Source organism: Haematobia irritans, chromosome 4 (assembly GCF_050003625.1).
Source record: "Haematobia irritans isolate KBUSLIRL chromosome 4, ASM5000362v1, whole genome shotgun sequence".
In the NCBI taxonomy this organism is placed as follows: domain Eukaryota; kingdom Metazoa; phylum Arthropoda; class Insecta; order Diptera; family Muscidae; genus Haematobia; species Haematobia irritans.
The window spans coordinates 88,222,670-88,250,113 of record NC_134400.1 but is presented as its reverse complement, the minus strand read 5'-3'; the positions used below and the strand labels follow the sequence as shown (position 1 = coordinate 88,250,113).

Below are 27,444 nucleotides of genomic sequence, written 5' to 3'. Positions count from 1 at the left end.
AATTTTGTCAAAATTTTATTTCTATAGAAAATTTTGTCAATATTTTATTTCTATAGAAAATTTTATCAAAATTTTATTTCTATAGAAAATTTTGTCAAAATTTTATTTCTATAGAAAATTTTGTTAAAATTTTATTTCTATAGAAAATTTTGTTAAAATTTTATTTCTATAGAAAACTTTGTAAAAATTTTATTTCTATAGAAAATTTTGTTAAAATTTTATTTCTGTAGAAAATTTTGTTAAAATTTTATTTCTATAGAAAATTTTGTCAAAATTTAATTTCTGTAGAAAATTTTGTTAAAATTTTATTTCTATAGAAAATTTTGTTAAAATTTTATTTCTATAGAAAATTTTGTCAAACTGAATTATATACGTATTGGATCGATCTTTTTTAATTTAATATATACCACGTGTGGACTTACATATAATTTAGAAGACGGTGTTTATAAGATGTTCCTACACAATCCATGGTGGAGGGTACATAAGCTTCGGCCTGGCCGAACTTACGGCCGTATATACTTGTTTTTCATGTTAGCCTGGTACTGAAACAGGCGATTAACGTCCAAATGCGTTATATCTTAATTTACAATTAATTATTACTCGAGCTATATGGACAAATTAGATTAAGGAACTTGGTTAATAGAACTAACCTTATGGAGAAAACATTTGGGAATTTTCCTCTTACAAATTGAATCATCTTTACTCCCACTGTACATCATATAGCTACAAACCCCTTTTTAGAAGCTACGAATAATAATTAATTGTAAATTAAAATTAATTTATTTTGAAAATGTTACCTAAAGTAGAACAAACTATTAGTTGAATCCAATTTCCAAAAATAGCAAGAATGACCTACTCCCCGGTAAAATTGGAGAACAATTTAATTTCAATTTTCGCACGAGGTAGTTCCTTTTTCCCCATAAAACAATTTACTTTTTTTCTGTATGTCATCACTTCAAGTTTTAGCCCGCCATTAGCAGAACAAAAATATTTCGTTTTTGCTTGCATGCTCGGTATTTTAAAGAAAATATACTCATAAGTGTATATGTAAATAAAATAAGGAAGCAATAATAAGATGACAGATTCAGAGATTTTCATACAAAGCAATTTCAAGAGGAAAAAATAAAATATCCAAAATATTGAAGGCAAATATTCTTCGTAAATTCATTCAAAACGCAATGCACAGTGGTTCGAGAAACAAAAACGAAGCGACTAAAACAAAAACGTTTCATTAACTAATATTTTATTGAGTTCAAATAACTCATTTGGATTTGATCAAACTAATGAAAATCATTTGCAGTGAGATCAAAATTAAATTATATTGTTATATTGTTGTTATATTGTTTTCTAAATTAATAAATGGAAATATTAATATATTAATTTATTTCATTAATTCTAATTATATAAATTAAGTAGATTTCAATAAAATATAAAGGCAAAATAAATTGAATAAATACGAGATTTCGAAATATTTTATGGGAGTAAGAAATTTTACTTAGAAAAATGGTTTACAACAGTTCCATTTGTACTTTTGTTGAAATCGTAAATTGTAAAGCAGCTTCAAACTTCAAACTGAAACCAATGTTGTCTTAATACGAAAGATTGGAATCCTAAATTTTAGGACACTAAATTTACATAACATATATTCTTTCTATTTGGGCAAATATGACCAGAATATCCACATTATACACAATATCAGAGATTATTTACCCATATCCTACATACTGTAATGATAGACATTCCACAAGATCGGTTAAGATTAGCCTCCGACTTCTATAGATATCGTCCGATTTGGTCATATATTGTCCAAGACCCGATATATCATCACTTCAGATTTAAATATTTTAACATTCTGATACGCCCCAGGGCATAAGCTGGTTTAAGTAAACAAAAAAAAAGTATATACGGCCGTAAGTTCCGCTAGGCCAAATCTTATGTACCTTCCACCATGGTATGCGTAGAAATTTCTACGAAAGACTGTCATCCACTGTCAATTACTTGGGATGTGGTAACACTTGCCGATGGCAAGGTATCTTAAAACTTCTTAAAACCGTCTTCTAAATTGTAAATTAGTCCATACGTATATATTAAACAAAAACAGGCCGATTAAATACCTACGAGCATATAAATTAGTTTGACAAAATTTTTTATAGTAATAAAATGTTGACATTTTCTATAGAAACAAAACGTTGGTAGATTATTTTTGGCGATATGGACCAATTTTTGTGTGATTGGCGATCGGCTATATATAAATAGACCGGCATGGACCGATTTTTGCATGGTTGTTAGAGACCACATACTAACACCACATACCAAATTTCAATCGGATCAGATGAATTTTGCTCCTCCAAGACGCTCCGGAGTTCAAATTTGGGGATCGGTTTATATGGGGGGCTATATACAATTATGGGCCGATATGAACCGATTTTTGCATGTCTGTTAGCGGCCATATACATTACAAAAAAAAGTTTACTTGGATCCAAAGATTTTGACCTTGGTATTGATTCCGAGCCAAAGATGCGACTTCTTTAAAATAAAGAAAGTTTTTAGCGACCTATCTGGCTTTAAATCTAGGACCAATAACATTAGAATTAGGATACCGATCTCATTTATCAAATTTTCATTTCGCGGTTTATTAATAAAGGTACTCACGTACAAACAAATGTCAGTTTAAAAATCCAAATTATAACGAATACTTCAAAGTAAAAATGTTTTCTTAATTCCAAAAAAACTTTAAACCAAAGACGCTAAGTCCTCAAAATAAGTCTTAGTCTATATTTGAAGTGTTTTTATCTTAAATGTAAAGTCTCAACAGTTCAGTTGATTTAAGGACAATTTCTTTAAATCCAAAAAGTGTTTCTTTACTTTAAGCAAAATTAGCCTTAGTTCAAAGACATAGGACTTTAACGGAGGGACGCAAATTTACAAAATTTGTGTTCTAATTTTAATGAAAAACAAGTATATAGTTGCGGTAACGTATCTTAAAACCTCCTAACACCATCTTCTAAATTGTATGTAAGTCGATACGTGGTATATATTAAATCAAAAAAGATCGATCCGATACGTATATAATTCCGTTTGACAAAGTAGACATAAAATTTTGACAAAATTTTCTACAGAAATAAAATTTTAACAAAATTTTCTATAGAAATACAATTTTCACAAAATTTTCTATAGAAATAAAAATTTTGACAAAATTTTCTATAGAAAGAAAATTTCGACAAAAATTTCTACAGAAATAAAATTTTAACAAAATTTTCTATAGAAATAAACTTTTGACAAAATTTTCTATAGAAATAAAATCTTGGTAGATTATTTTTGGCTCGAGTGGCAACCATGATTATGAACCGAATAAAATTTGAACAAAATTTTCTATAGAAATAAAATTTTGACAAAATTTTCTATAGAAAGAGAATTTTGACAATGATGAACATTTTATTATGAACCGAATAAAATTTTAACAAAATTTTCTCTAGCAATAAAATTTTGACAAAATTTTCTATAGAAATAAAATTTTGAAAAAATTTTCTATAGAAATAAAATTTTGGTAGATTATTTTTGGCTCTAGTGCAAACCATGATTATGAACCGATATGGACAAATTTTTGTGTGATTGGACCAATTTTGGTATGGTTGTTAGCGACCATATACTAACACCACGTTCCTAATTTGAACCGGATCGGATGAATTTTGCTCCTCCAAGAGGCTCCAGAGGTCAAATCTGGAGAATGTTCTATATGGGGGCTATATATAATTATGGACCGATATGGACCAATTCTGGCACGGTTGTTAAAGATCATATACTAACACCATGTTCCAAATTACAACCGGATGGGATGAAATTTGCTACTCTTGGAGACTTCGCAAGCCAAATCTGGGGATCGGTTTATATGGGGCTATATATAATTATGGACCGATGTGGACCAATTTTTGCATGGGGGTTAGAGACCATATACCAACATCATGTAACAAATTTCAGCTGGATCGGATGAAATTTGCTTCTCTTTGAGGCTCCGCAAGCCAAATCGGGGGATCGGTTTATATGGGGGCTATATATAATTATGGACCGATATGGACCAATCTTTGCGTGATTGTTAGAGACCATATACCAACATCATGTACCAAATTTCAGGCGGATCGGATGAAATTTTCTTCTCTTTGAGGCTCCGCAAGCCAAATCTGGGGATCGGTTTATAAGGGGGCTATATATAATTATGGACCGATATGAACCAATCTTTGCATGGTTGTTAGAGACCATATACCAACACCAGATACCAAATTTCAGCCGGATCGGATGAAATATGCTTCTGTTAGAGGCTCCACAAACCAAATCTGAGGGTCCCTTTATATGGGGGCTATACGTAAAAGTGGACCGATATAGCCCATTTTCAATACCGTCTGACCTACATCGATAACAACTACTTGTGCCAAGTTTCAAGTCGATAGCTTGTTTCGTTCGGAAGTTAGCGTGATTTCAACAGACGGACGGACGGACGGACATGCTCAGATCGACTCAGAATTTCACCACGACCCAGAATATATATACTTTATGGGGTCTTAGAGCAATATTTCGATGTGTTACAAACGGAATGACAAAGTTAATATACCCCCCATCCTATGGTGGAGGGTATAAAAAAAAAACAAGTATATACGGACTTAAGTTCCGCTAGGCCAAATCTTATGTACCCTCCACCATGGTATGCGTACAAATTTCCACTGTCAATTACTTGGGATGTGGTAACACTTGCCGATGGCAAGGTATCTTAAAACTTCTTAACACCGTCTTCTAAATTGTAAATTAGTCCATACGTATATATTAAACAAAACAAGAAAACGAATCTTAAATACCCACCACCATGAACCAAATATTAGGGGTTCCTTTGAAATTTCAGGAGGGCTTGAGGACTTGAGGACACTTCCCGAAGTTAAATTTAAAGATTTCACCTATGAGGACTATATCAGATTCTGGATTTATAAGAACCATTTTTGTTTGAGTTTTAGAGGAATCATTAACATCTCTTGTAAGTGTGCAAGAAAATTATAAAATAACGTCTTGATTTGAAATCTTAAATCTGTAGGAGTAAAATCTGGAAATTTTACATTGAGTTTCAAGCAATTTTCATGATCAGTGCGCCTTCTACACCCTCAAGAAGTGAAGTCGGTCTACATAGAGGCATTACCAAATGGACCGATAAAAACTTAATCCGATACACGTTTTTGTGAGCCTAAAATACCAGAATATTTACAATTTCAGGCAAATCAGATAAAAACTACAGTTTCTAGAAACCCAAGGAGCTAAATCGGGAGGTCGGTTTATATGGGGACTATATCAAAAACTGAACCGATATAGCCCATCTTCGAACTTGGCCTGCCTGCAGACAAAAGACGAGTTTGTGCAAAATTTCAGCACGATTGCTTCATTATTGAACACTGTAGCGTGATTACAACAGACAGACAGACAGACAGACAGACAGACGGACAGACGGACATCGTTATATCGTCTTAGAATTTCTCCCTGATCAAGAATATATATACTTTATATAGTCGGAAATCGATATTTCGATGTGTTACAAACGGAATGACAAACTTATTATACCCCCGTCACCATTCTATGGTGGTGGGTATAAAAAGGCCGATTAAATACGTACGAGTATATAAATCAGTTTGACAAAATTTTTTATAGTAAAAAAATGTTGACAAAATTGTCTATAGTAATAAAATGTTGACATTTTCTATAGAAATAAAACGTTGGTAGATTATTTTTGGCGATATGGACCGATTTTTGTATGGTTGTTAGAGACCATATACTAACACCACATACCAAATTTCAACCGGATCAGATGAAGTTTGCTCCTCCAAGAGGCTCCGGAGGTCAAATCTGGGGATCGGTTTATATGGGGGCTATATATAATTATGGAGCAATATATGGACCAATTGTATGGTTATTAGAGAATATATATTAACACCACATACCAAATTTCAAGCGGATCGGATGAATTTTGCACCTCCAAGAGGTTCCGAAGGTCAAATCTGGGTATCGGTTTATATAGGGGCTATATATAATTATGGAGCAATATCGACCAATTTTTGCATGGTTGTTAGAGACCATATTACTAAGGCCTTCAACATCTCACTGAAAGCTGCATGCCCTAGAGGAAAGCCAAGGGGGAAACATCGACCACCATGGTGGTCTACGGAATTAAGTAATATGAGGAAATCCTGCAGGAAGCTCTTTAACAAGGCAAAGTCCACCAGAGCCCCTGAGGACTGGGACGCTTACAAGAAGAATCTGAGAGGATACAAGCGAGAACTGAGAAAGGCTCAGCATAACTCTTGGAATGCTTACTGCAGCAGTATTGAGAATACGTCCGAGGCTTCCAGACTACGGAAGGTTCTAGCATCCACCAACTCCGCTCCAGGTTTCATTAAAACATCGGAGGGCAATTGGACAACGTCCAGTAAGGAGACGCTGGAGGTACTATTGGACACACATTTTCCTGGAAATCAGACGGTTGAACCATGTACTGGCGGTGCCACAGTTGCTCAGCGGTCGTTTCCTGTCGAGGAAATTGTATCGGAAACTAGAATAAGATGGGCGCTAAATAGCTTTGGACCATTCAAATCCCCTGGACCTGATGGAATTACTCCGGCGGAGTTACAAGCTGTAACTGACAAAATTATCCCCTGGTTGTCGGTGATATATAAAGGATGTATCAACTTATCATATATCCCAGGAAAGTGGAGGGAAACAAAAGTCGTTTTCATACCTAAAGCGGGAAAAGCCTCTCACTCGAGGGCGAAGGATTTCCGACCAATCAGCTTATCCTCATTCCTACTTAAGACTCTGGAGAGGATGATAGATATTTATCTTAGAACTAGCATCGATTCAAGTTTGTTCTCGAAACGACAGCATGCATACTCGAAGGGCAGGTCTACTGAGACCGCACTACATGAACTAGTCAGCTTTATTGAAAGCTCACTATCTGTCAAAGAATACACAATCGTGGCGTTTCTAGACATCGAAGGGGCGTTCAATAATGTCCATCCGAGCTCGATATTAAATGGACTGACAACTCTGAATGTTGATCCATGTATACTCAGGCTGTTAGACGAACTGCTAATGAAGAGACGTATTTCAGCCACACTAGGACAAGCAAACATACAAAGGTATGTGAACAGAGGCACTCCCCAAGGAGGAGTCCTATCACCTCTTCTTTGGAATGTTGCTATAAATAGCCTTCTGGTTACTCTAGAAAAAGAAAGGATAAAAGTGGTGGCATACGCAGATGATGTGGCTCTGGCAGTCAGGGGAAAATTCCCATCCACAATCAGAGATATTATTCAGAGGGCCCTCCGGATGACTGAGAAATGGGCGAAAGACAATGGTCTTGGGGTAAATCCTGCAAAGACAGAATTAGTCATGTACTGCAACGATCGCAAAACTCCCACGGTTAGGCCTATTTCCTTAGGGGGTATTGAAATTCCCTTTGGTGAATGTGCAAAATACCTTGGCGTTATTTTGGACAGGAAGCTGAACTTTAAGCTTAATATTGAAGAAAGGGCGATAAAGGCAACTGTAGCTTTGTACTCGTGCAAAAAGGCAATAGGAAAAAAGTGGGGACTGAAACCAAAAATTGTGCATTGGCTATACACGGCAGTGGTTAGACCTATAATGCTATATGGTGTTGTAGTCTGGTGGCCGGCACTTCAGAAACCGACTTGTTTAGATAAAGTTCAGCGTATGGCGTGTTTGTGTATTTCAGGCGCATTCAGCAAGACAGGAACAAATTCCCTTAATGTCGTGCTGCATCTATTGCCTTTAGACATTTTGGCCAAACAGTCAGCTGCAACAACGGCTGTGCGGTTGCGCGAACTATCGCTGTGGTTGGAAAAAGGTTACGGTCACAGTTCTGTCCTCAAAACAATGCCAGATGTGCCTAACGTAGTGGATTACACTTTGGCGAGTCCACTTTTCGACAAAAAGTTTGAGACTCTAATCCCCAACAGTGAGGCGTGGTGCACACAGACCCCGGGGAATAAAGAATATATAGATTTCTACACTGATGGCTCCAAATTGGATGGACAAGTGGGGTTCGGAGTATATTCTAATGATCTGGAACTTCGAATAGCGAAAAGATTACCTAATCACTGTAGTGTTTTTCAGGCTGAAATATTAGCAATAAGAGAGGTGGCGAATTGGCTGAGAAGTAATGTTCCAAAAAATGTGGGCATTAATATATACTCAGACAGTCAACCTGCAATAAAATCCTTGGACTCTGTGTTCCTCAACTCGAAAACGGCCATCGACTGCCGCAAATCTCTCAATGAGATGGCTGAGCAGTACAATATTCACCTAATATGGGTGCCTGGCCATAGGAACATACCGGGGAACTGCGAAGCGGATGAGTTGGCAAGGCTAGGGACTACCTTACATATTCCAGGGGAACTAGAATTTGTTGGTATGCCCCTAGCTACCTGCAAGCTCATGCTGCGTGAGAAGGCTGTTATGATGGCAAATGTTCGATGGGAGAATTGCAAGGGTTGTAACGACACCAAGCAAATATGGCCCCATTTCAACTTAAACCGCACACTAGATATGCTAATGTTCTCGAGACGTCAGATATCACTCCTGATATCTGCTATAACGGGTCGCTGCCTGATAGGCGATTTTGCAAAAACTATTGGCGCGAAGTATAATGACTATTGTATGAGCTGTCATGATGCGGAGGAAAAAGAATCAATTAAACACCTCTTGTGTGAGTGTCCTGCATTTTGTGTAAAGCGCAAGCAACTTTTAGGAGCATATAGCTTCAGATTACTGGCGGATCTGGAAAACGTTAACTTAAGCAGTCTGCTACTGTTTTTGGAACAATCTGGTTGGTTCAACAAAGAAAAATAATCAAGAAGGTTCAGCGGTTAAAACTAGAAGTGCCCATATGTAATAGGTACTTTTAGTTAATGTGGTATCACAATGGACTGAATAGTCTAAGTGAGCCTGAATCTTAATCGGGCTGCCACTTTAACCTAACCTAACCTAACCTAGAGACCATATACTAACACCACATACCAAATCAATCAAATCAACCGGATCGAATGAATTTTGTTCCTCCAAGAGGCTCAGGAGCTCAAATCTGGGGATCGGTTTATATGGGGGCTATACGTAAAAGTGGCCCGATATGGCTCATTTGCAACACCATCCGACCTACATCAATAACAACCACTTATGCCAAGTTTCAAATCGATAACTTGTTTCGTTCGGAAGTTAGCGTGATTTCAACAGACGGACGGACGGACGGACATGCTTAGATCGACTCAGAATTTCACCACGACCCCATAAATTATGGGGTCATAGAGCAATATTTCGATGTGTTACAAACGGAATGACAAAATTAATATACCCCCAATCTTATGGTGGAGGGTATAACAAAATAAATTTAAATTTTTAAAAACTTCCCAGCAAACAAAAAATGGAAGTTCTTCCAAAGGCACAACTTTAAAAGCACCTCCAGAAGATGCACTCCCAATGATGTTCTTAATTTTAACTACCCAGGAAGTTCTTTTAATTCAATTTGTTATAAATTGGTTTTTTCATAGTTTTAATGGGTAATTTTAACTTTTTTTTGTTTCAAATAGGTTAGAAACAAAGTAGGAATTCATAAAATTGTACAAATCATTTAAATTTTGTCGAAAAAGGTGCTAAATCCAATCTGAAAAAATTGTGAATTTTTGAAAATATTTGATGTCAAACGTTTCCGACAAGCGTTAGAATCAATTAAAAATTATAAAAAAGATTTATTTGACAAAATATTACAGAATTTTTTAATTTACATCCAAAACATTGAATTCTGATCACACCTAAAGAAGTGATGCAGATTCAGTGCAACGGCTGTTGAAATGGAGGACTTCCGTCCTATGACAAGCCCATGTTAAATTCATAGCTTCTGCGTCAATTTTGCATCACTTTCGGATCTAAAAAGAACATTTTCATTACTTTTTTGGCGACGCTTTTTTTGCTGGTTTATTTATATATACACTCAAAAAAAAAACAACAGTGAACACTATGTGACATTAAAACCATTTTAATTCTATTTTAGTTCATGGAATTATTAGGTTTTGAGGCAGTTTCCTTGACTTTAATAATTTGTTGCGTGCTTTAGTCAAATTAACAAAAACAATGGTAAAGAATTATACATAAATAGAGCATAAGGATTTCCTCAACTCGTATTTCCCACAATATAGTTCAGAATTTCTAAAAAATTTTAAACTTTACCACAAATGCGCCCATCGTGAACTTCGTATGGCACTAAAGACATTCTTGCAATGTTGAACTCCAGCTTTTTCCTTCTTTAACAAGTGAAAAAAATTAACTATGTCTAATAAATTTTCTTGAATTTTTCGAAAAATATTTACTTATTTTTGTGAAATCCGCGTGACATCTCCGTTTGCAATACAGTTTAGTTACTAACTAAAAATTTCTTTCCCGTGGGTTCACTGTTTTTTTTTAGTGTAGCTCCCAACAAATTTCAAGGACTTCCGATGGTATCCAAAATTGTTGCATGGTATAATATAGTCGATCACGTCGCTTAAATGTTAAATCTAGAGATTTTGTGTATGATTTTTCAACTTCATTGAATCATGTTTCATTTAATAAAATATTTTAGCTAAAAATTTCTAAAACATACCTACATTGCCTTTCATGGTGGGTTTATATTTCTTTTGATGTTCTATTATGCTGTGAGCTACTGTACATTGTTGAAATTTTCGTATTTGCTGCTGTCTCTCGTTGGGGGTTTCGTCTGACCATTTTTATTTTTAGTTGGCCAATGATCGAATGCAATGTGAACAATTAAAATTTTGTTGGTGCCATTATCTACCTTCCCTTCGGGAAGAGATCAATTTTAGGACAGATATCAGCGTAAACATTCCGGGTGGAACAAATAGAGGAGATTTGACTAAAAACCCTAACACGAGTAGAAAAAAAATAGACGATCATATATACACGACTTGCATCCGCATTCCATGGATATCACTTAATAAAGTCTTTCCAAATAGAAACATTAATGGAAACCTCAATACCACTTTAAAGAATGCTCACATTTAGCTTCTTCGATGAGGAAGGAAATAAGGCAAAGAATTTTCATTTCAGTTTTTTTTCTTTACTTGTTTTTTATTTAAATTTTTCTGTGTAGAGTTAAGAAACTATTCATTCTATAAACTAAATTCGTATTTAGAGACTAGAAAAATTGTATACGTATGTATTTTATGCAATTTTTTTTGTTTCAGTGTTTTTTTTTATTTGTTTTTCTTTGGATTTTTGGTTTTTACAAAATTTCTCATTCGACATTGAACATGGCACAACCAAGGCAAACACCTTGGACGATATGCATCTTCTATTGAGAACTATGTCTTTTTGGTTCTCTTTGTTGATTTGGTTTTTGTTTTACAGAGATGGGATCCTATCGGTCTAAACGTAATTGGTGGTGGTGGTGGCATCGATAAATAATGGTGGTGGTGGCTAGGTTTTGCGTTTAGCGTATCGATTTCTGTCTCAAGTGCATGGCTGGCGCACAACGCGCGAGCAGTCAGGCAGGATGGGACGGACTGGAAGCGATAAACGTGCATTTGCTATTGTGTTTTCTTTTTCTAAATTCTATTTCATGAAAGTGTCTAAAAAAAAAATAAAGAAAAAATTAAAAATAAAATTAAAATTAAAAATTTTTAATAATGAGAATACACTGACATATAAATGTGTGACACAAAAAGAAACAATGAGCAACCACAGTAAAACGAGATACAACTCTGACGACAAACGAAGATAACCACGAGAACATGGAACAATTGTTACTGCACACATTTGTACTTGCTTCGTTTGGTACGAACTGCAGAAATCCCTAGAATAATGGAAAGGTGCTTTCATCCTTCAGAATATCAAGAGATGGAGACATACCACTCGAATTGGTGGTGCAGGTTTGAGTTGGAGGAGCTTGAGGGAGTTTAAAAGTAGTCTAGAATAATGGATAGAAGTTGGCATCCTTCAAAATGTCAAACGATAGCGAGAATGTGCTCGATCTAGCATTACTGTTGTGGTTTGAGTTCGATGCATCTGTTGTGGTTTGATTTGAGTTAATACCGAGTTCGGATTCCTCCGAACCTGGAGTGACGCAAATACTCTCTTGGGGACTTAAGGTAGACAAAAGATTGACGCTAGCCGATTCGGGGGTTATTGTTGCCGAAACTGTAGCCTCTGGAGGTAGCTCAATCTCCGCTCCATTGAACATTTCTTCGCGGGGACTTTCAACCACATCGGCCATAACATCTCTGACTTCTTTAGTCTTCTTGCGTTTCTTTATCTTCTTAGGTCTAGTGGTCTCCTTAACTTCAGTGTACTCTTCCATTAAATCACAAATGGGATCAGCATAGGCTACATTACTCTGAGGGGAAAACTTGCCAAGCGGCTCTTCGTTTGTTAAGCTAGTTCGCGAACTGCGTCTGGAACGAGATTTACGCTTAGGTGAATCCGTTTCCATTTGAATGCTACTGCTGCGTCTACTATAGACAGGACGTTCATAATCATCATTGTCTTCATCGCGAGTCAAGACCTCTACACTGCCTCTGGAATCCTTGCGGGATTTCTTTTTGGTTTTCTTTTTCTTGGGTATTTCTGTCTGTTCCTCACTTATTGATGAGGGTAATGTTTCTTCTTCTTTGATCTCTTCTAATGGCGCGTAGACTGCACCAGATTCTTCGATCTCTTGAGCATTCTCCTGAATCTGGCTAAACAAAGTCACACTTTCACCACCTAAACTGAATTTACGGCTCTCGAATGTGGTCGCTTCCTCTCTGTCATCATTCAATTCCCAATCGATATTTTCCTCTCGTGGCATATTCTCGGGGGGATTGTCTGACATATTGGTCTGTTCTGGGACAGAGTTCTCTTTAGACTCGGTAATGTCGTCATCGGATAGTCTAAAGTTCTTACGCCAATTGTATTCTCTCTTAGGTTTGTAGCTGAGATCTACCTCAATGTCATCCGGCATGGTGGAAGACTGTAATACGGGACTGTAGCCATAGCGCGAACGTAGTCGCGTGGATTGACGTGCTGAACTAACGGCATCACCCAGATAACGCATTTCAGTGTCTCGTCGTTCACTCTCCAGGAAATTGCTGTTGAAATCAATGATCTTGGGCTTCTTATGGGTTTTCGACCACAGTGCATATTGATCGTCAATGTCTTTGATTGAGTTTTCGCGGGAAAACTTGCCCAGTTCACTGAGAATGGTATCGAATTCCCTTAGTATACCCGATTGCTTGCGATTTCGAATGGCGTCGTCATAAATCTGGTCTATGGCAAACGAATCCGAGTCGTAGGGTGAGCTGCTGGCAGCGCCCACTGCACCATCAGCCTCTTCCGTCGATGCAGTCTCGTCACCCTCTACTTGGGCCCAATCACTAGCTTCGCGCCCAGCATATCTATCCATTTCACGCTCTGCTTCCTCACATTCCGATTGCTCATGATGGGACTCTTCTGCAGGTCCACGTTCATTAAAATCCGAAATATCCTCATCGATTTCATCGTCAACTTCAATTACAGTGCGGCGATCATCTTCACTACCGTTGGACTCTTCATCATCATAGTCATCGTCTAATTCAAAAGGTTCATTGTCGTCATCCACCTGGCTACTGTTATCCTCAATTTCTCCAAGATCTTCAGCATTTGCGTCAGGGGAGAGATCTTTTGAAAGACTCAAGAGGTCTTCTTCGTCTTCTGCATCTGCAGAAGTTACTTCACCCTCTTCATCTTCATTTAGCTCACCTGCTTCTGGTGAATGCTGATTTCCTTCATCTTCCCAAAACTCATTTGTATTTCCTCTGTAGACTTCTTCCGTAAACCATGTTTTAGATCCACTTCGGGATCTTACTTCCACTTGTTCTATAAAAATATAATCATCGTCGGGATATTGTTCCTCTGGTTGTTCTTGTGCCAAAGAAAAACGGCGGAAATGATGATACTCCTCGGGTTCTATGTCGGTTTCGTCATATTCTTTATCTTCCGATTTGCTTATCAATACTGAATCAGAAGCTCTTCGATCCATGAAATTTGTGTTCAAGTGTCGTGAAAACTCTTGGAAATTCTCGCAGTTATATGAGACTTGGTCTAGGACCATGTCTTGATATTCGCGTCTGGCAGATTCTTCATCGATTGCTTTCAGTTCTGCCAGTTCAGTGTCTCCCAAAGGGGAACGGCTTTTACTGGCCGATCGACGAAACTCGGCATTTCTGCGCCTCATCTCTTCATATTCCGATGTTGGATCAATAGATGTTCCATCTGTAGATTCAGTAGATATGGATACTTCACCACTGGGGGTTTTTCGAATGGCGCCAGTACTTCTTGCTTCACTAGATTCGGTTAACTCGGCTAAAACCAAATCTTGTATATGGCGTCTTTCGGCCGCAGTCAATTGGCTCGGATCGTTTGGTGTTTCCGAAAAGGAAGGTGAAGGGCTTTTGGAACGCTGGAATCTAGCTGCCTCTCTTCTCAGAGGTTCATATTCGCGTCCAACAAAATCCATTGATTCACCTACATATGTCGAACGCTTAAATCCACTTTCCAACATTTCTTGTTTGATGCGTTCGACATCCTTCATTTCTTGTGATATGGTACGATCATAATCGGGAGTGGTGGGTGAGCAGCGCATCATTTTACGCTGCTCTACCTTTGGAAGGTCGGTTAGAAGATCATTTTCTTCTTGATACTTGGTCTCTTCTACACTCAAAGTGTTGGGTGGTGACAAAGTTCTCAGTTCAACTTCTTCGGATGCGTTCCTCAGTTTATCCAAGGCCTCTTCATCCAACTGCTTTTGGCGGTCGGCTAACGATGATTCACGTTCTTCCGATTTTTTGGAAAGAGTTCTATTTTGAGAACCTTCCAGGTTAAGCATTACATGAAAATTTGAATCTTGAGAGGGTGATGTAGCCCTGGATGGATTGCGAGAGAAAGGGTTACCTTCCGTGGCTTCGGAAGGTTTCTTTGCCAGCGATGGTGAACGAGAAGGAGTTCGGGATCTAGACATTCTTTCTCGGTTTTCGTCTGGAGCTTCCACAAACTCGTAAACATACTCCACTGTCAATGGTGGGGGTTCTGGGGTTCGTGCTCTTTCTTCCAGTTGTTGTTGAATTTCATCATTCAATTCGATACGTTTGCTGCGTCTGGCCTCTAAACTTTTACTCAGATTTTCAGCTGTAGGCAAACGCATGGGACTTTTAGAACGAGAACGTGATCTATTTACCCGCAAAGATTGTACCAGAGAGTCCATATTTTCACGGGAGTATTCATCGTCGTTTTCTCTGGAGGAATCTGGTTCCGTTATCTCAATTGAAACTAAGGGAGCTGTGAAAACAGGAGGAGGTTCAGAGTTTTGCATTTGCTGAGAGAACTTTTCAATGAGCCCCTCATTGTCGAAGTGGTCATCACATGCGTCCGCAGTTGGTAAGGGTGAACGGCATCGCGAACGTGATCGAGATCTGCTTCGTTCTCTTCTTAAATTCTCCACTAATAAACTCATAGCTTCTTTGGAACAATCATCATTATCTTGATTAGCTGATGGTGATGGTTCCAATATTTCAATATCAACAGATTCGGGTAATAAGTTAGAATCAATTAACTTCTCCAGAATTTCGTCGTTTTCTTGAATTTTTTTATGACGTCGCGTCTCCAGACTTCTTTGAATATTTTCCGCAGTTGGGAGTGGTGACTTTGAACGCGATCTTCGGGAATCAGTCTCGTCACTTGAATTTGAGGACAACCGAGACCGAGATCTACTTCTGTCAACCGTGGAGGACTCAAGTGTGTCATCTGTAGGCTCCGTTGATTCGGGCAATAAATTCGTTTCAATTAATTTTTCCAAGACGTCCTCATTGTGTTTGATCATTTTATAGCGTCGTGAATCTAAGCTTTTTTGTATATTTTGTGGAGTTGGCAAAGGTGATTTAGACCGAGACCGCGAAGAGGAGCCAATACGTTGGGAACGCAGATTGGCAACTAGAGAGTTCATGTCGTCCCCGTTGCTCTCTTGCATTTCCACATTGTTATCATCTGAATCGGCAATTACATTTAAAAGTGGTATGGCGATTTGTGGCCCATTTTCTTCGGGGTGGTCATCCGTGACATATTGTAAATGGGTATTCAATGAATTCACTGAAACCTCAGAGGTATCTTCACTATTTACACTCCGTAGCTGTTGTTCTTGAATTGAATCCAAAAAGTTGCCTATATTTTCCCTACTCAATTCATTGGCATCCAAGGCATTAGTATCGTCATAGACATCCATCACCGATTGACCAGATTCTGCTCCAGTTTTGCTCATTTCAAAGGATACATTTTTCGGCTGTGGCGTATTAGGGGCTGTGCTGGACGGTGATGGATTGCGGGATGTCGATCGTGATCGTGATGGATTAACCGATGCTGTAAAATCATAGAAATCACTCAAACCCTCCATCATCAGACCATACTGATCACGCCAAGGCCCAAAATCTTGAGATTTATCTACCGTAATCATTGGTGTGTTACCCGCAGAGCTTGGTGCTCCGGTATTTGATTCATTCCACCGTTCTTCATACTGATCGATTTCTTCAACGCGAGGACTACGTCGTAAAGATGTCGAGGATGAAGGGGAAGCCTCTTTTCTCGTTGTACTGGAGGTTTGAAGCTACACATTAAGGCCAAGCAAAAGCATTATGAAAAGCATAGAAGCATCAAGTGTTTAATTAAAGCATTTCGTGTTTGTGAAAGTGTGGCAAGTGTTAGAAACATCCAAAAATATCCGCAGCTTGATTGACAAAACAATAGGCCTGTTATCCTTATGTAGTATTGGACATGGATTATTGCGAACATTATTTGAATTCTATTCATGAAGACGCATCATTTCAATGCAGAATTTTGATATAATAATGTTTCCTCAATTCACAATAGCAGTTTATTGTGATTGATAGCAATGGTGATGGTGAAAATATATTTACTTTTTCCCCCAAGATCATCGAGCATTTTCTAAATTTACAATGCCTCTAGATTTCTGTGATTGAATTTAAACAACCGATGTTGAAATTCTATAAAATGGCATAGCTCAATTCACAATATCAATTTATTGTGAATGATTGCATTGAAAGTAGTAAGGATGAATTTATTGTAATTAATTCTCTCTTATGGAACTAGTAGAACATAGTCCAGATTTCAAATTAAAAAGGTCCCTAACTAATTGTGATTGAGTTTAAAAAGCTGATGTCAAGGTTGTATATTTATGTACTCGCTCTTAATAAATCTGCCATTGTTCTCCCTTTCAGCGAGCAAAGATTTTCTTATCCAGTACTACATGAAAACAGGCCCAATGTTCATTCTTATTGTTCTGTCAATAGAGGCGGATATGTGGAATATCGTAGATTCGCAGAAAATTTAAACCGCCTTAGCGGACTTTTTTGAAATTCCGAATTGAATTTTCCTTTTGGGTAGTTAAGAATACTTATACTTACATTTTCATTGGTATCACTTCTGGATGTTTCTTCTTCCTTTGTAGCCTGGTTCTTTGTATCGTCCGCCTGCGTAATCAGAAGAATACTGATGCATTACTCATTCTTATGAATAATAATTCAAACTTACTCCATCATCTCGGTTATCTTTCTTCCTTAGATTGCTTAAAGCTTTCTCATTTTGAATTTGAGTTGCCTCCTCAAAGGAGGAAGCACTTGGCAGATTGGTGGCGGTATCATAAGCTGTTTCTTCGCTGGACAAAGGTTTTTCCAATTCACGTTCTTCTTCGATAGACATGGCCTTTTCCCTCTTCCAGAATTCTGTGTGTTTGTAGGGCTCTCGAACTACTTCACCCCAAGGATCTACATTCTCCTCACCCAGACGTTCAAGGGGACTTTCATCACCGGATCTCATATCCTTAGCGGGGCTACGTTTATGGCGCCTGTGATGACCTTTAACCTTAAGCGTTGGCTCACTACTATAGCGAAGAGGAGTGAATTCAGATTGGCCGGCTGCTTGCATTTCCTCTTCTTCCAAAGAGGTAAACATTTTTAGTTCTTCATCACGAGAGGCACGGGAATCACGGGATGAATTTGAGCTGCCACTGGACCGACGTTTCTTGAAGGCAATACGACGACCCGAACGATCTTCTCGTGACAATGGTCGCCCTTTGATACCATCCAGAGACCTTAAGTAATCGTCTGAGTAGTTTTGGGAAACATTTGTGTCCTCGCCCTCGGGCTCTTGACGTTCCACTTGGGGATATTGGGATTCATTACCGGTGGTAATCTCATCCGAGGGTTGATTACTGAATGAAGATTGTTGACTGGAGATGGGTTCATTTGAAGAGGCATCGTCTGATATGCCCGGAAATAGAAGAGATTTGCTTGACCTTGAATATGAGTCGTCACGATTCTGAGCCATTTGGGTTTTGACACGGTGTGAAACTGGGCCCGATAACGTCTCATCTTCCAATGGGTGTATCATTTTTTTGACACACAATTCTTCCACGACTGGTGTCTGTGGGACACTCTCTAGACCTGATTCGAATTCTCGTTTCTGTACAGCTTCCATCATTTGCTCTTGCAAATCGGCCATTTCCCTTTCAGCTTCCAAAAAGAGTCGTGCATTTTCCTCAATGCGTCTTTGTTTCTTCTCCTTGTCACGCTCGAAATCGAAAAGCTTTTGACTTTGCTCTTCCTCAGATTCTTCGCCCAATTGTTCGCGAGCAGCCAATATTCGCTGCAGAAGTTCGGCTTCTTTTTGATCACTTGCTTCGTCACGTTGTTCAGCAAATCCACCACGTTCCTTAATTGAGGCAATTAATTGACGTTCATTGTCGGTGAGTTCATCACTCGCTTCTGACAAACGCATATGCTCCTCAAGCTTTTGTTCGATTTCCAGCATTTTACGTTCATTCTCTTCTTCCATTTCTTCGTCAAGATGTTGTTGTTCTTCCATTTGACGTTCTGCTTCAAGCATACGTCTTTCATTTTCCTCTCTTTCGGCTTGCTCTTCTCCCTCGCGTTCCATTTCTTCGGCAAGACGTTGCTGTTCTTCCATTTGACGTTCTGCTTCAAGCATACGTCTTTCATTTTCCTCTCTTTCGGCTTGCTCTTCTGCCTCGCGTTGTTTACGTTCACTTTCTACTTGGGCTTCTTTTAGTTTGCGAGCATTCTCTTCTGCTTCGGCTTGGCGGCGTCTTTCTTCTTCTTCGCGTTGTTTTTTGGCTGCCGCTTCTTCACGCTCTCTTTGCTCTCTCTCACGCTTTAGTTCGGCTTCACGTATTCTTCTCTCATTCTCTTCAATCTCTTTGCGTTGACGTTCGGCCACTTCAGCCTCCTTCTCTTGCAATTCCTTACGTATTTTATCGGCAATTTGTTTTTGATTGTCCAATTCCTTTTCCAATTCTTGACGTTTCACATCCTTGGCACTTTTATTGGCCAACTGATCCTTCAGTTTATCTATGTCCCCTTGATTGGGATCCACACGAAAACCATCCTCGTACATGACACCATCTCTCATGACCTTCTTTCCAGCTGCCTGCTCGGTGGCCGTGGCATTGGCCAGCTGTTGTCGCATATTCTCTTGCAGGCGTGCCAAACTGTCTGTGTCATGCTCCTCACCGCTATCGGGCCCGTCATGATTGCATGACCAGTGATAGAGGTGACGTACCACATACAGAAATTCCACAGCGCCTATATAGCCAATGACCAGTGTAAACACCAAATCACCAAATTCCGATAGTAAATCACCCATGTTGACATGTACTGAGACTACTGATGGCCCGTGGTGGTAGTGGTGGTGGTGGTGCTATGAGGGTGGGGATCAGCTGCTGGCTGGTGATTTGTGTTGGACCGAGATGTTAATTTGAGAAATTCGATCAACGGATCGTATGGGGTATTTTTAACGCGTAACTGGCGAGAGATCTTCGAATCCCACTTGCGTAATCGAATTCAATTTTTCGATGGCACAAAACAATTTAGAATTGAAAATTTCGTAATTTTTTCTCCTTTTGTTTCGTTTCCTTGCAATATTATTAATATGATTTTTTTTTCGTTTTGTTCAAATTTTTATTGCGTGTGTGTGCCAACGTGTGTGTCACTCAAAATGCAAGATATGAAAGAAAAAATGTTCACTAGAAATCACTTTCACACAAATTTGAAAAATGCAAAACGGCTCACGACCTTATATAAAATATATTCACCACTAGGCGATTGTGTAATTCACCAAAATTTCTTTAAAAAAAATCACAAAATTATTTGCACTTTATGGCCTATTAACCAACCGATCGACCGGTATTATTAGGGTGGGGAGTTTGGATCTATGACGTGGACAGTTTCCAAAATGTTAGCCGTCTACAAATGTTAACCACTCGACAACCACCAGTTTACGTTGCAGTTTACCAATGGGAAATGAGATTCGGGGATATGTCTGTCGTGTTAATCGATCGATGGGCGACTAATCAATCTCAAATGGATTGTTCGTTAATTTTGGGATGGCTATCCGTTTTTTGCTTTTGTTTTGATTTTGATGTCAGAGAGCAATCTCTTTGCGAATTTGGCTAATGTTTCCGATTGCTGATGCTGACTGTTTTGTTTAATTGGCAATTAGAACACCAATCAAAAATAGAAATAAAATTGAAAATTAAATACACCAGCTTAAAACACAAAAACAAAAACACCACCAACAACAACAACGACAACAAAAAAGATTTCTAAACAAAACAAACGCGTGTCGTTGGTCTCACCTCGCGACATGAGACATGAATCACGCTCTAAATCGATGAAATCGGTCGATGATCATTTACCGAGATGCCAAATGATGACGAATTAGACAGATCGATTAATGGAACCTCTTTATTATTTTCGTATACGCGCAAAGGAATACCTCTTTCTCCAAAAAATATAATTATATTTATTATATATATTACGTCTATTTCTTCTCCAATTTCAAGGTGGACACGGAACACACACGTCGTTGTCGTAGTCGGTTTTTCGTTTGGCCAATGCCAAATAAATTCGCAGCACCTTTTGTGCCTTTTCGCTTTAAAAGTTGCTTGGTTAATGATTGTTTTGGCCTTTAGGAACCTCCTCAAAAATAAAAACAGGGGAGAAGCATTTTGCAAAAAAGCCAAAAACAAAAGCAACGAAATGAGTTGAGTTGAGAGCACAATTCAAACAAACAAACACATGAGAAGAAATTCACATTTGGTGGCTAGCAGTTAGATGTCCCTATTAGCCATGCACAGTGGGCCATATATACACTAGACAGAATATATATAAAATAGATTTAATTTATGTTAACGAAGATTTTCTTTAAAATTAATCACATGTACACTCAAAAAAAAAAAATGTGAACCCACCATGAAAGTAACACTCGGTTAATTTTATAAATTTTTACCAAAGCTATATTATGAATGCCGATATAATCAAAATAAGTAAATATTCTTTGTTAAAGAAATTTTATTATTTTGAAGGAAATAAAATGATGATAGAATTTAAAAAAATATCTTTAGCCCCTGTGAGGCCCACAAATAGATTGCAACCATGTCGGGTGTAGATTTTAATAATTCAAGTTAATTTTCAAACATTTCAACATATGATTTAGTACCATGCATTTTCCTTTTAGATTTATAACTTTCTACAATAATAGGGGGTTTGTTCTTTGCGTTAAAAATTAATTTTTATTTTTTGGTTGCTATCGAATTTTCATCAAGACTTTGTGAAGACAAAAAACCATAAAGGATTTAATTGAATGATTTTTCAATTATTGATCCATGCAGCTTCATTGTTTAGTCACAGCTGCAAAAATAAAGCTGGTAAATTGGAATATTAAAATAATTTACACTATTTTATACATATGAAATATTATTGTTTAAATATAAACGTAATCCACGAAATTTAAAAGAATACATATTCAAGTTGAATGGATGGGCTGACGAATATTAGGGAGAGTTGACTCAAGAGAAGATAACTAACATCTTTTCATTCCCTCAACTCTACACGCAAAAAAAAATAATTCTTTCCTCCCAAACGAAATTTTAGACAAACAAAGTTCGTTTCTCATTTGCTTTTCGTTGGAAGGAAGTGTATTTGGAAGAAAAGTATATTTTTTTTGTGATAAACGTTTATTCTTTTCCGGATGTAAAAACAATTTCATAAAGACTAACTAAAAAATTTTTTTCTGGCTAATTGCATTTTCCCTCACATCATTCTCACTTCCACGAAGTTTTTTAGTTCTTAGCACCTTTTTCTGTAACACAAACAATGTAGAAGAAATTATACGATTTTATAAATTTAATTTTTTTTACCTTTCGCCTGGACGGAGAATCGCACCGCGGACCATGCAATTTGTAAGCCAACAAACTATCCACTGAGCCATGTAGCCGTTATTGTCATCAATAGACAATTACCCATATAACTAAGTTATATTTATATAGCATAGCTTGCGGCGCCCACGAGCCGATTAAACAAAGTTTATTTAACAGAAAAATACATTTAGTTGGGCACCGTGGAGCAGTGGTTGCTACGTCTGACTTGCATGCCAAGGGTCGTGGGTTCGATCCCTGCTTCGACCAAAGTTTTTTTTTTTTTACATATATTCCAGATATGATCGGAAGATTCCGAAAAAATTTTCAACATTACATTCTACTATATCAAATTTTTACTATGAACTGTAAAATGTGTCTTATTAAAGACCTAAATTTAGAAAAGAACAGTGTTTGATATAAACGAAATGGACTGTGTTGTTGGTTCAAAAATAACTTTTTTTATTGAAAAAATAAAAATTTTTAACAAACGAATTTTTTTGGTGATAAAAGTGTATACTTTTCGAAGCAATTCAAAAAACTCTAACAAAAGAAAAACGTTTTCGGTACACGTTGTCCAAAAGTTTTTTTTTCTTTGCGTATACGTAATGATACCGCCAATGTTTGGGAAATTGAAAACTATTGCTATTTAAAATATTTATATTTTTTGCTAACGGACCGAGATATCTGTTGTGGCAAGGACATACTTCTAGCCCTGAAATTAGTAAAAGGGGTGCTGGTCGTTACACCCCACTTACAGAAAATAATATTGATCTAATATGAGAGATAATGCAATCTAAATTTTAGTACACATTTTACACATTATTGAGGACATATTACTTTCATTAATAGAAAGTTCAAATATTTGCTTTAAAAATATATATTTTTGAACTTAGGCCACGAATCTTTCAAATTTGCATACCTCCATTAAAGTCGTAAGTCAAATTTTCTTTAAAGTAAAGCAAATAAAATTAAAATTTACTTATAACAAGTGAGTAAAGTAGAAAGTCGGGCGCGGCCGACTATATCATACCCTAAACCACCCCTACTGAATTAGTAAACATTGTTTGTGGGGTATCAATGGTATAGGTTTGGGGAAACCCCGCATTTCCATATTTAAGAACATTAAGGGGGTACATGGGAGTTTTATCACAATCTGAACAGAAATGTCTGATATTAGGAGCTATAGTTGATTCTGAACTTACAGAGTTAGTATGCCACTAATATTGAGTCCATTATTACAAAAGAAAAAATCGCTCAATTAGTGTGGGTAATAAATCAAAATTTCTGAAAATATGGCAATACACTCAAAAAAAAAAAAGTTTACTTGGATCCAAAGATTTTGACCTTCCTTTAAGGATTTTGGTATTGATTCCGAGCCAAAGATGCGGGTTCTTTAAAATAAAGAATTTTTTTTTGCGATCTATCTGGCTTTAAATCTAGGATATATAAAATTAAAATTAGGATACAAATCTCATTTATCGAATTTTGATTCTATTTTTTCCGGTATATTAATAAAGCTATTCACTTACAAACAAATGCCAGTTTAAAATCCAAATTATGACGGAAACTTCGAAGTAAAAAGGATTTTCTTAATTCCAAAAAAAAAAAAAAACTTTAAACCAAAGATGCTAAATCCTCAAAATAAGTCTTAGCCTATATTTGAAGTGTGTTTATCTTAAATCTAAAGATTCAATATTTCAGCTAATTTAAGGATGATTTCTTTAAATCAAAAATGTGTTTCTTTACTTTAAGGAAAATTTGCCTAAGCTTAAAGACATGAAACTTTAACGAAGGGACGCAAATTCTTAAAATGTGTGTCCTAAATTTAAGACACACATTTTAAGGTCAAAGATTTTGACCTTCCTTTAAGGATTTTGGTATTGATTCCGAGCCAAAGATGCGGGTTCTTTAAAATAAAGAATTTTTTTTGCGATCTATCTGGCTTTAAATCTAGGATATATAAAATTAAAATTAGGATACAAATCTCATTTATCGAATTTTGATTCTATTTTTTCCGGTATATTAATAAAGCTATTCACTTACAAACAAATGCCAGTTTAAAAATCCAAATTATGACGGAAACTTCGAAGTAAAAAGGATTTTCTTAATTCCAAAAAAATGTGTTCCTTTACTTTAAGGAAAATTTGCCTAAGCTTAAAGACATGAAACTTTAACGAAGGGACGCAAATTTTTAAAATTTGTATCCCAAATTTAATGAAAAAAAATGTTTGATGCAAAGATTGTAAACTTTCTTTTAATTAAAATTTCATTGTTTTAAAGAAATTTGTCCTTAATAGTGTGTAAATTGCTCATCCTAAAATTGAGGCTGCGTAATCTTTAATATCATGTAATATTTTTTTTCAGTGTAGATTTATGTAATAGCTACATGTATTTATTATTTGAAATTTGAGCAACATTGGAAGAGTATTATAGCCAAATTTGGGAAAATCGATCGATGCATATATATGGGAGATATATCTAAATCTCAACCGATTTGGATGATATTTTCCAGATTTGGTTGATACCACAGAAGGTTACCTTGTGCCAAATTAGAGTAAGATCGGGTGTTAAATAAGGTTATTCTGGTCAGAAAAAAAGTTATAAGGCTTAAAATTTTTAAAAACGGGCGATACCTATATATGGGAGCTATATCTAAATCTGAACCGATTTGGATTATATTTTGCAGGTTTTGTTGATATTACAGGAGATTACCTTGTGCTAAATTTGAGTAAGATCGATTAATAAATGAGGCCACTATGGTCAAAAATAAGGTTATAAGGGGCAAATTTTTGAAAATCGGGCGCTACATATATATAGGAACTATATCCAAATCTTAACCGACAGTGCTATAGAAGATTAGTGTAAGCCAAATTTGAGTAAGATTGCTTGATAAATATGGGTTTTATGCCAAATTTGCGAAAATCGGGCGATACATATATATGGGAGCTATAGCTAAATCTGGACCGATTTCAATTATTTTTTGCACATATAGTAAATAATAAAATAGATTTGGCCAACTTTGAGTCAGATCGGTTGATAAACAAGGGACTTATGGCCAAATTTGGGAAAATCTAGCGATACATATATATGGGAGCTATATCTAAATCTGAACCGATTTGGCAGACTTAAAGGGTGGTCAATTGGATTACTTTGTGGCAAATTTGATGCCAATCGGTCCGTAAATGAGCGCAATCTCACTCCATTTATCGAAATCGGGTGATACATATATATGTGCCAAAAAACGCCACATACCAAATTTCATCAAAATCAGTTAATAATTGCGACCGGAATCCTGCGAACAACAAATACATGGACGGACGGACACCAAGCGCTAGAACGACTCAGGAGGTGATTCTGAGTCGATCGGTATATATTTTATGGGGTCTTAAATCAATATTTCTGGTAGGCACATTTTTTGGCAGATCAAAGTTATTATACCCCGACCACTATGTGGTTTAGGGTAAAAAAATATGCCAAGATTTATTTTGAGGATTTTGCATCTTCTGTGAAATTTTTTTTCTTTTTAAATTAAGAAGACATTTTTTCTTAAAATTTTTATACTATTTGGATTTTTAAACCGGCATGTATTCGTACATGACTAGCTGTGCTAAGATATGGCAAACAGAGTATGAACATTCAGTAAATGAGACGTGGATTGTAATTTTAATTTTATAGAGCCTTGATTTACAGCTCCCAAAAAAATTTTATTTATTTTAAAGAAGCCGTATCTTTGGCTCGGAATCAATGCCAAAATTTTTAAAGGAATTTCAAAATCTTTGGAAATGAAGAAAGATTTTCATTAACTTACAAAGTTTAAGATGAAAGCATTTTTGGCAAAATTTACAAATTTTAACTACACAGAAAACCATTTCACGAAAATTTTTCCAATTAATGTCTTAATTGAGTTTTACAAAAATAGTCGATTAAAAATTTAATTGATTCAACAAATTTTTTAATTGAAATAAAAATCAATCACAAATATTAATAGTATTATCGTATTGATTTGCAATTAATTTTTTAATTGATACTTTTTTTTGTGATTGAAGACATTTCAATTAAAAATTAATTGGATCAATTAATTTCGTGATTGAAGACAAAAAATGTGTCCGTAATATTATGTAAATTTTATGACTTTAAATTTAGGTTCAATAATCTTCAATGTAAGGTCAATATTTTTTCAGAAAAAAATTCTGGAAAATCTTTTGAAAATTTCAGACTGACAAAACCAGACTAATCTAACCTATGTGCTCAAGAAGACAAATCGCAATATCGGTTAATATGTGAGTGCTACGTTACAAAATTGTATGACCTATGTAGGTAGACTTCTTCGTGAAGTCTACCTACATACGTATATAGCTATATCGTCATAATTTATTTCAAATTTAAAAATTTAATAATAAAATAATAAAAAAAAAAATTAATAATAAAATTTAAAATTTAACAAGTATACTTTTTAAATTATTTACAAAATCTATTGTAGAGAACACAACATATTTGTTATCTTCCGATAGTAAGACATGCAATTTAAGGCAAATCAGATAAAAAAACAACTTCTCGAAGTCCTAGAAGTCAAATCGGGAGATCAGTCTATATGGGGGCAATGCCAAGACATGGGCCGACATACACCATATTCGGCATACCTATTTGTAGGCCTAATATACCCAGGGTTGGCCTGTCGCAAACTGTGACTTTTGCGACATACGTTTATCGCAAAAGTCGTAAACCTAATTTTGAATTTAAGAAATTGTGAATATTTTTTAATTTAATTTAGTTAGGCTTCCCGATAAAAGGGATGCAAAAAAATGCTTTGTTCAAACCTCCACTAGTTTTACATTTCTCATTCGCAACTTCAAACTATTCTCGGTTTGCATGGTCCATAATGTTCATCTAAGCCTTAGTGACATTAGCGAATGACTAGCTACAATTTTTAAAAATTTTAATTTGTATGGAAATTGGCTCTAATAAGCCAAAACGTGATTTTATAAAATTCTCTCTAAACAAAAAATCACTTTTGCAAGCCTCAAGTAGTCTTCTTTCCTTCTAGTTTCTGCAGAAATTTTGGAAAGAAAGGATAAGCGAATACCGGCCGTCACGTTTACTGCAACATCAAG

At 36.5% G+C, this 27,444-nt stretch overlaps 1 protein-coding gene across 8 annotated transcripts in view; it reads right to left on the bottom strand.

The window, feature by feature from the left end:
* Lmpt (four and a half LIM domains protein limpet) overlaps positions 1-27,444 on the bottom strand; it is a 539,983-nt gene that overhangs the window by 118,186 nt on the left and 394,353 nt on the right. The window contains exons 1-5 of one of the 8 annotated variants that reach the window (XM_075308099.1): positions 20,954-21,080; positions 17,650-20,124; positions 17,523-17,588; positions 11,864-16,705; positions 11,146-11,666 (exon numbers count right to left, since the gene is read on the bottom strand). The exons of 3 other annotated variants lie outside the window; for them this stretch is intronic. In XM_075308099.1, the coding sequence (XP_075164214.1) occupies positions 12,005-16,705; positions 17,523-17,588; positions 17,650-19,779 (6,897 nt within the window). In that variant the 5' untranslated portion in view covers positions 19,780-20,124; positions 20,954-21,080 and the 3' untranslated portion in view covers positions 11,146-11,666; positions 11,864-12,004. Of the gene's footprint in view, positions 1-11,145; positions 11,667-11,863; positions 16,706-17,522; positions 17,589-17,649; positions 20,905-20,953; positions 21,081-27,444 lie in introns of those variants that run through there. 4 more of the 8 variants (XM_075308098.1, XM_075308097.1, XM_075308096.1 and 1 more) reach the window with 4 other exon arrangements.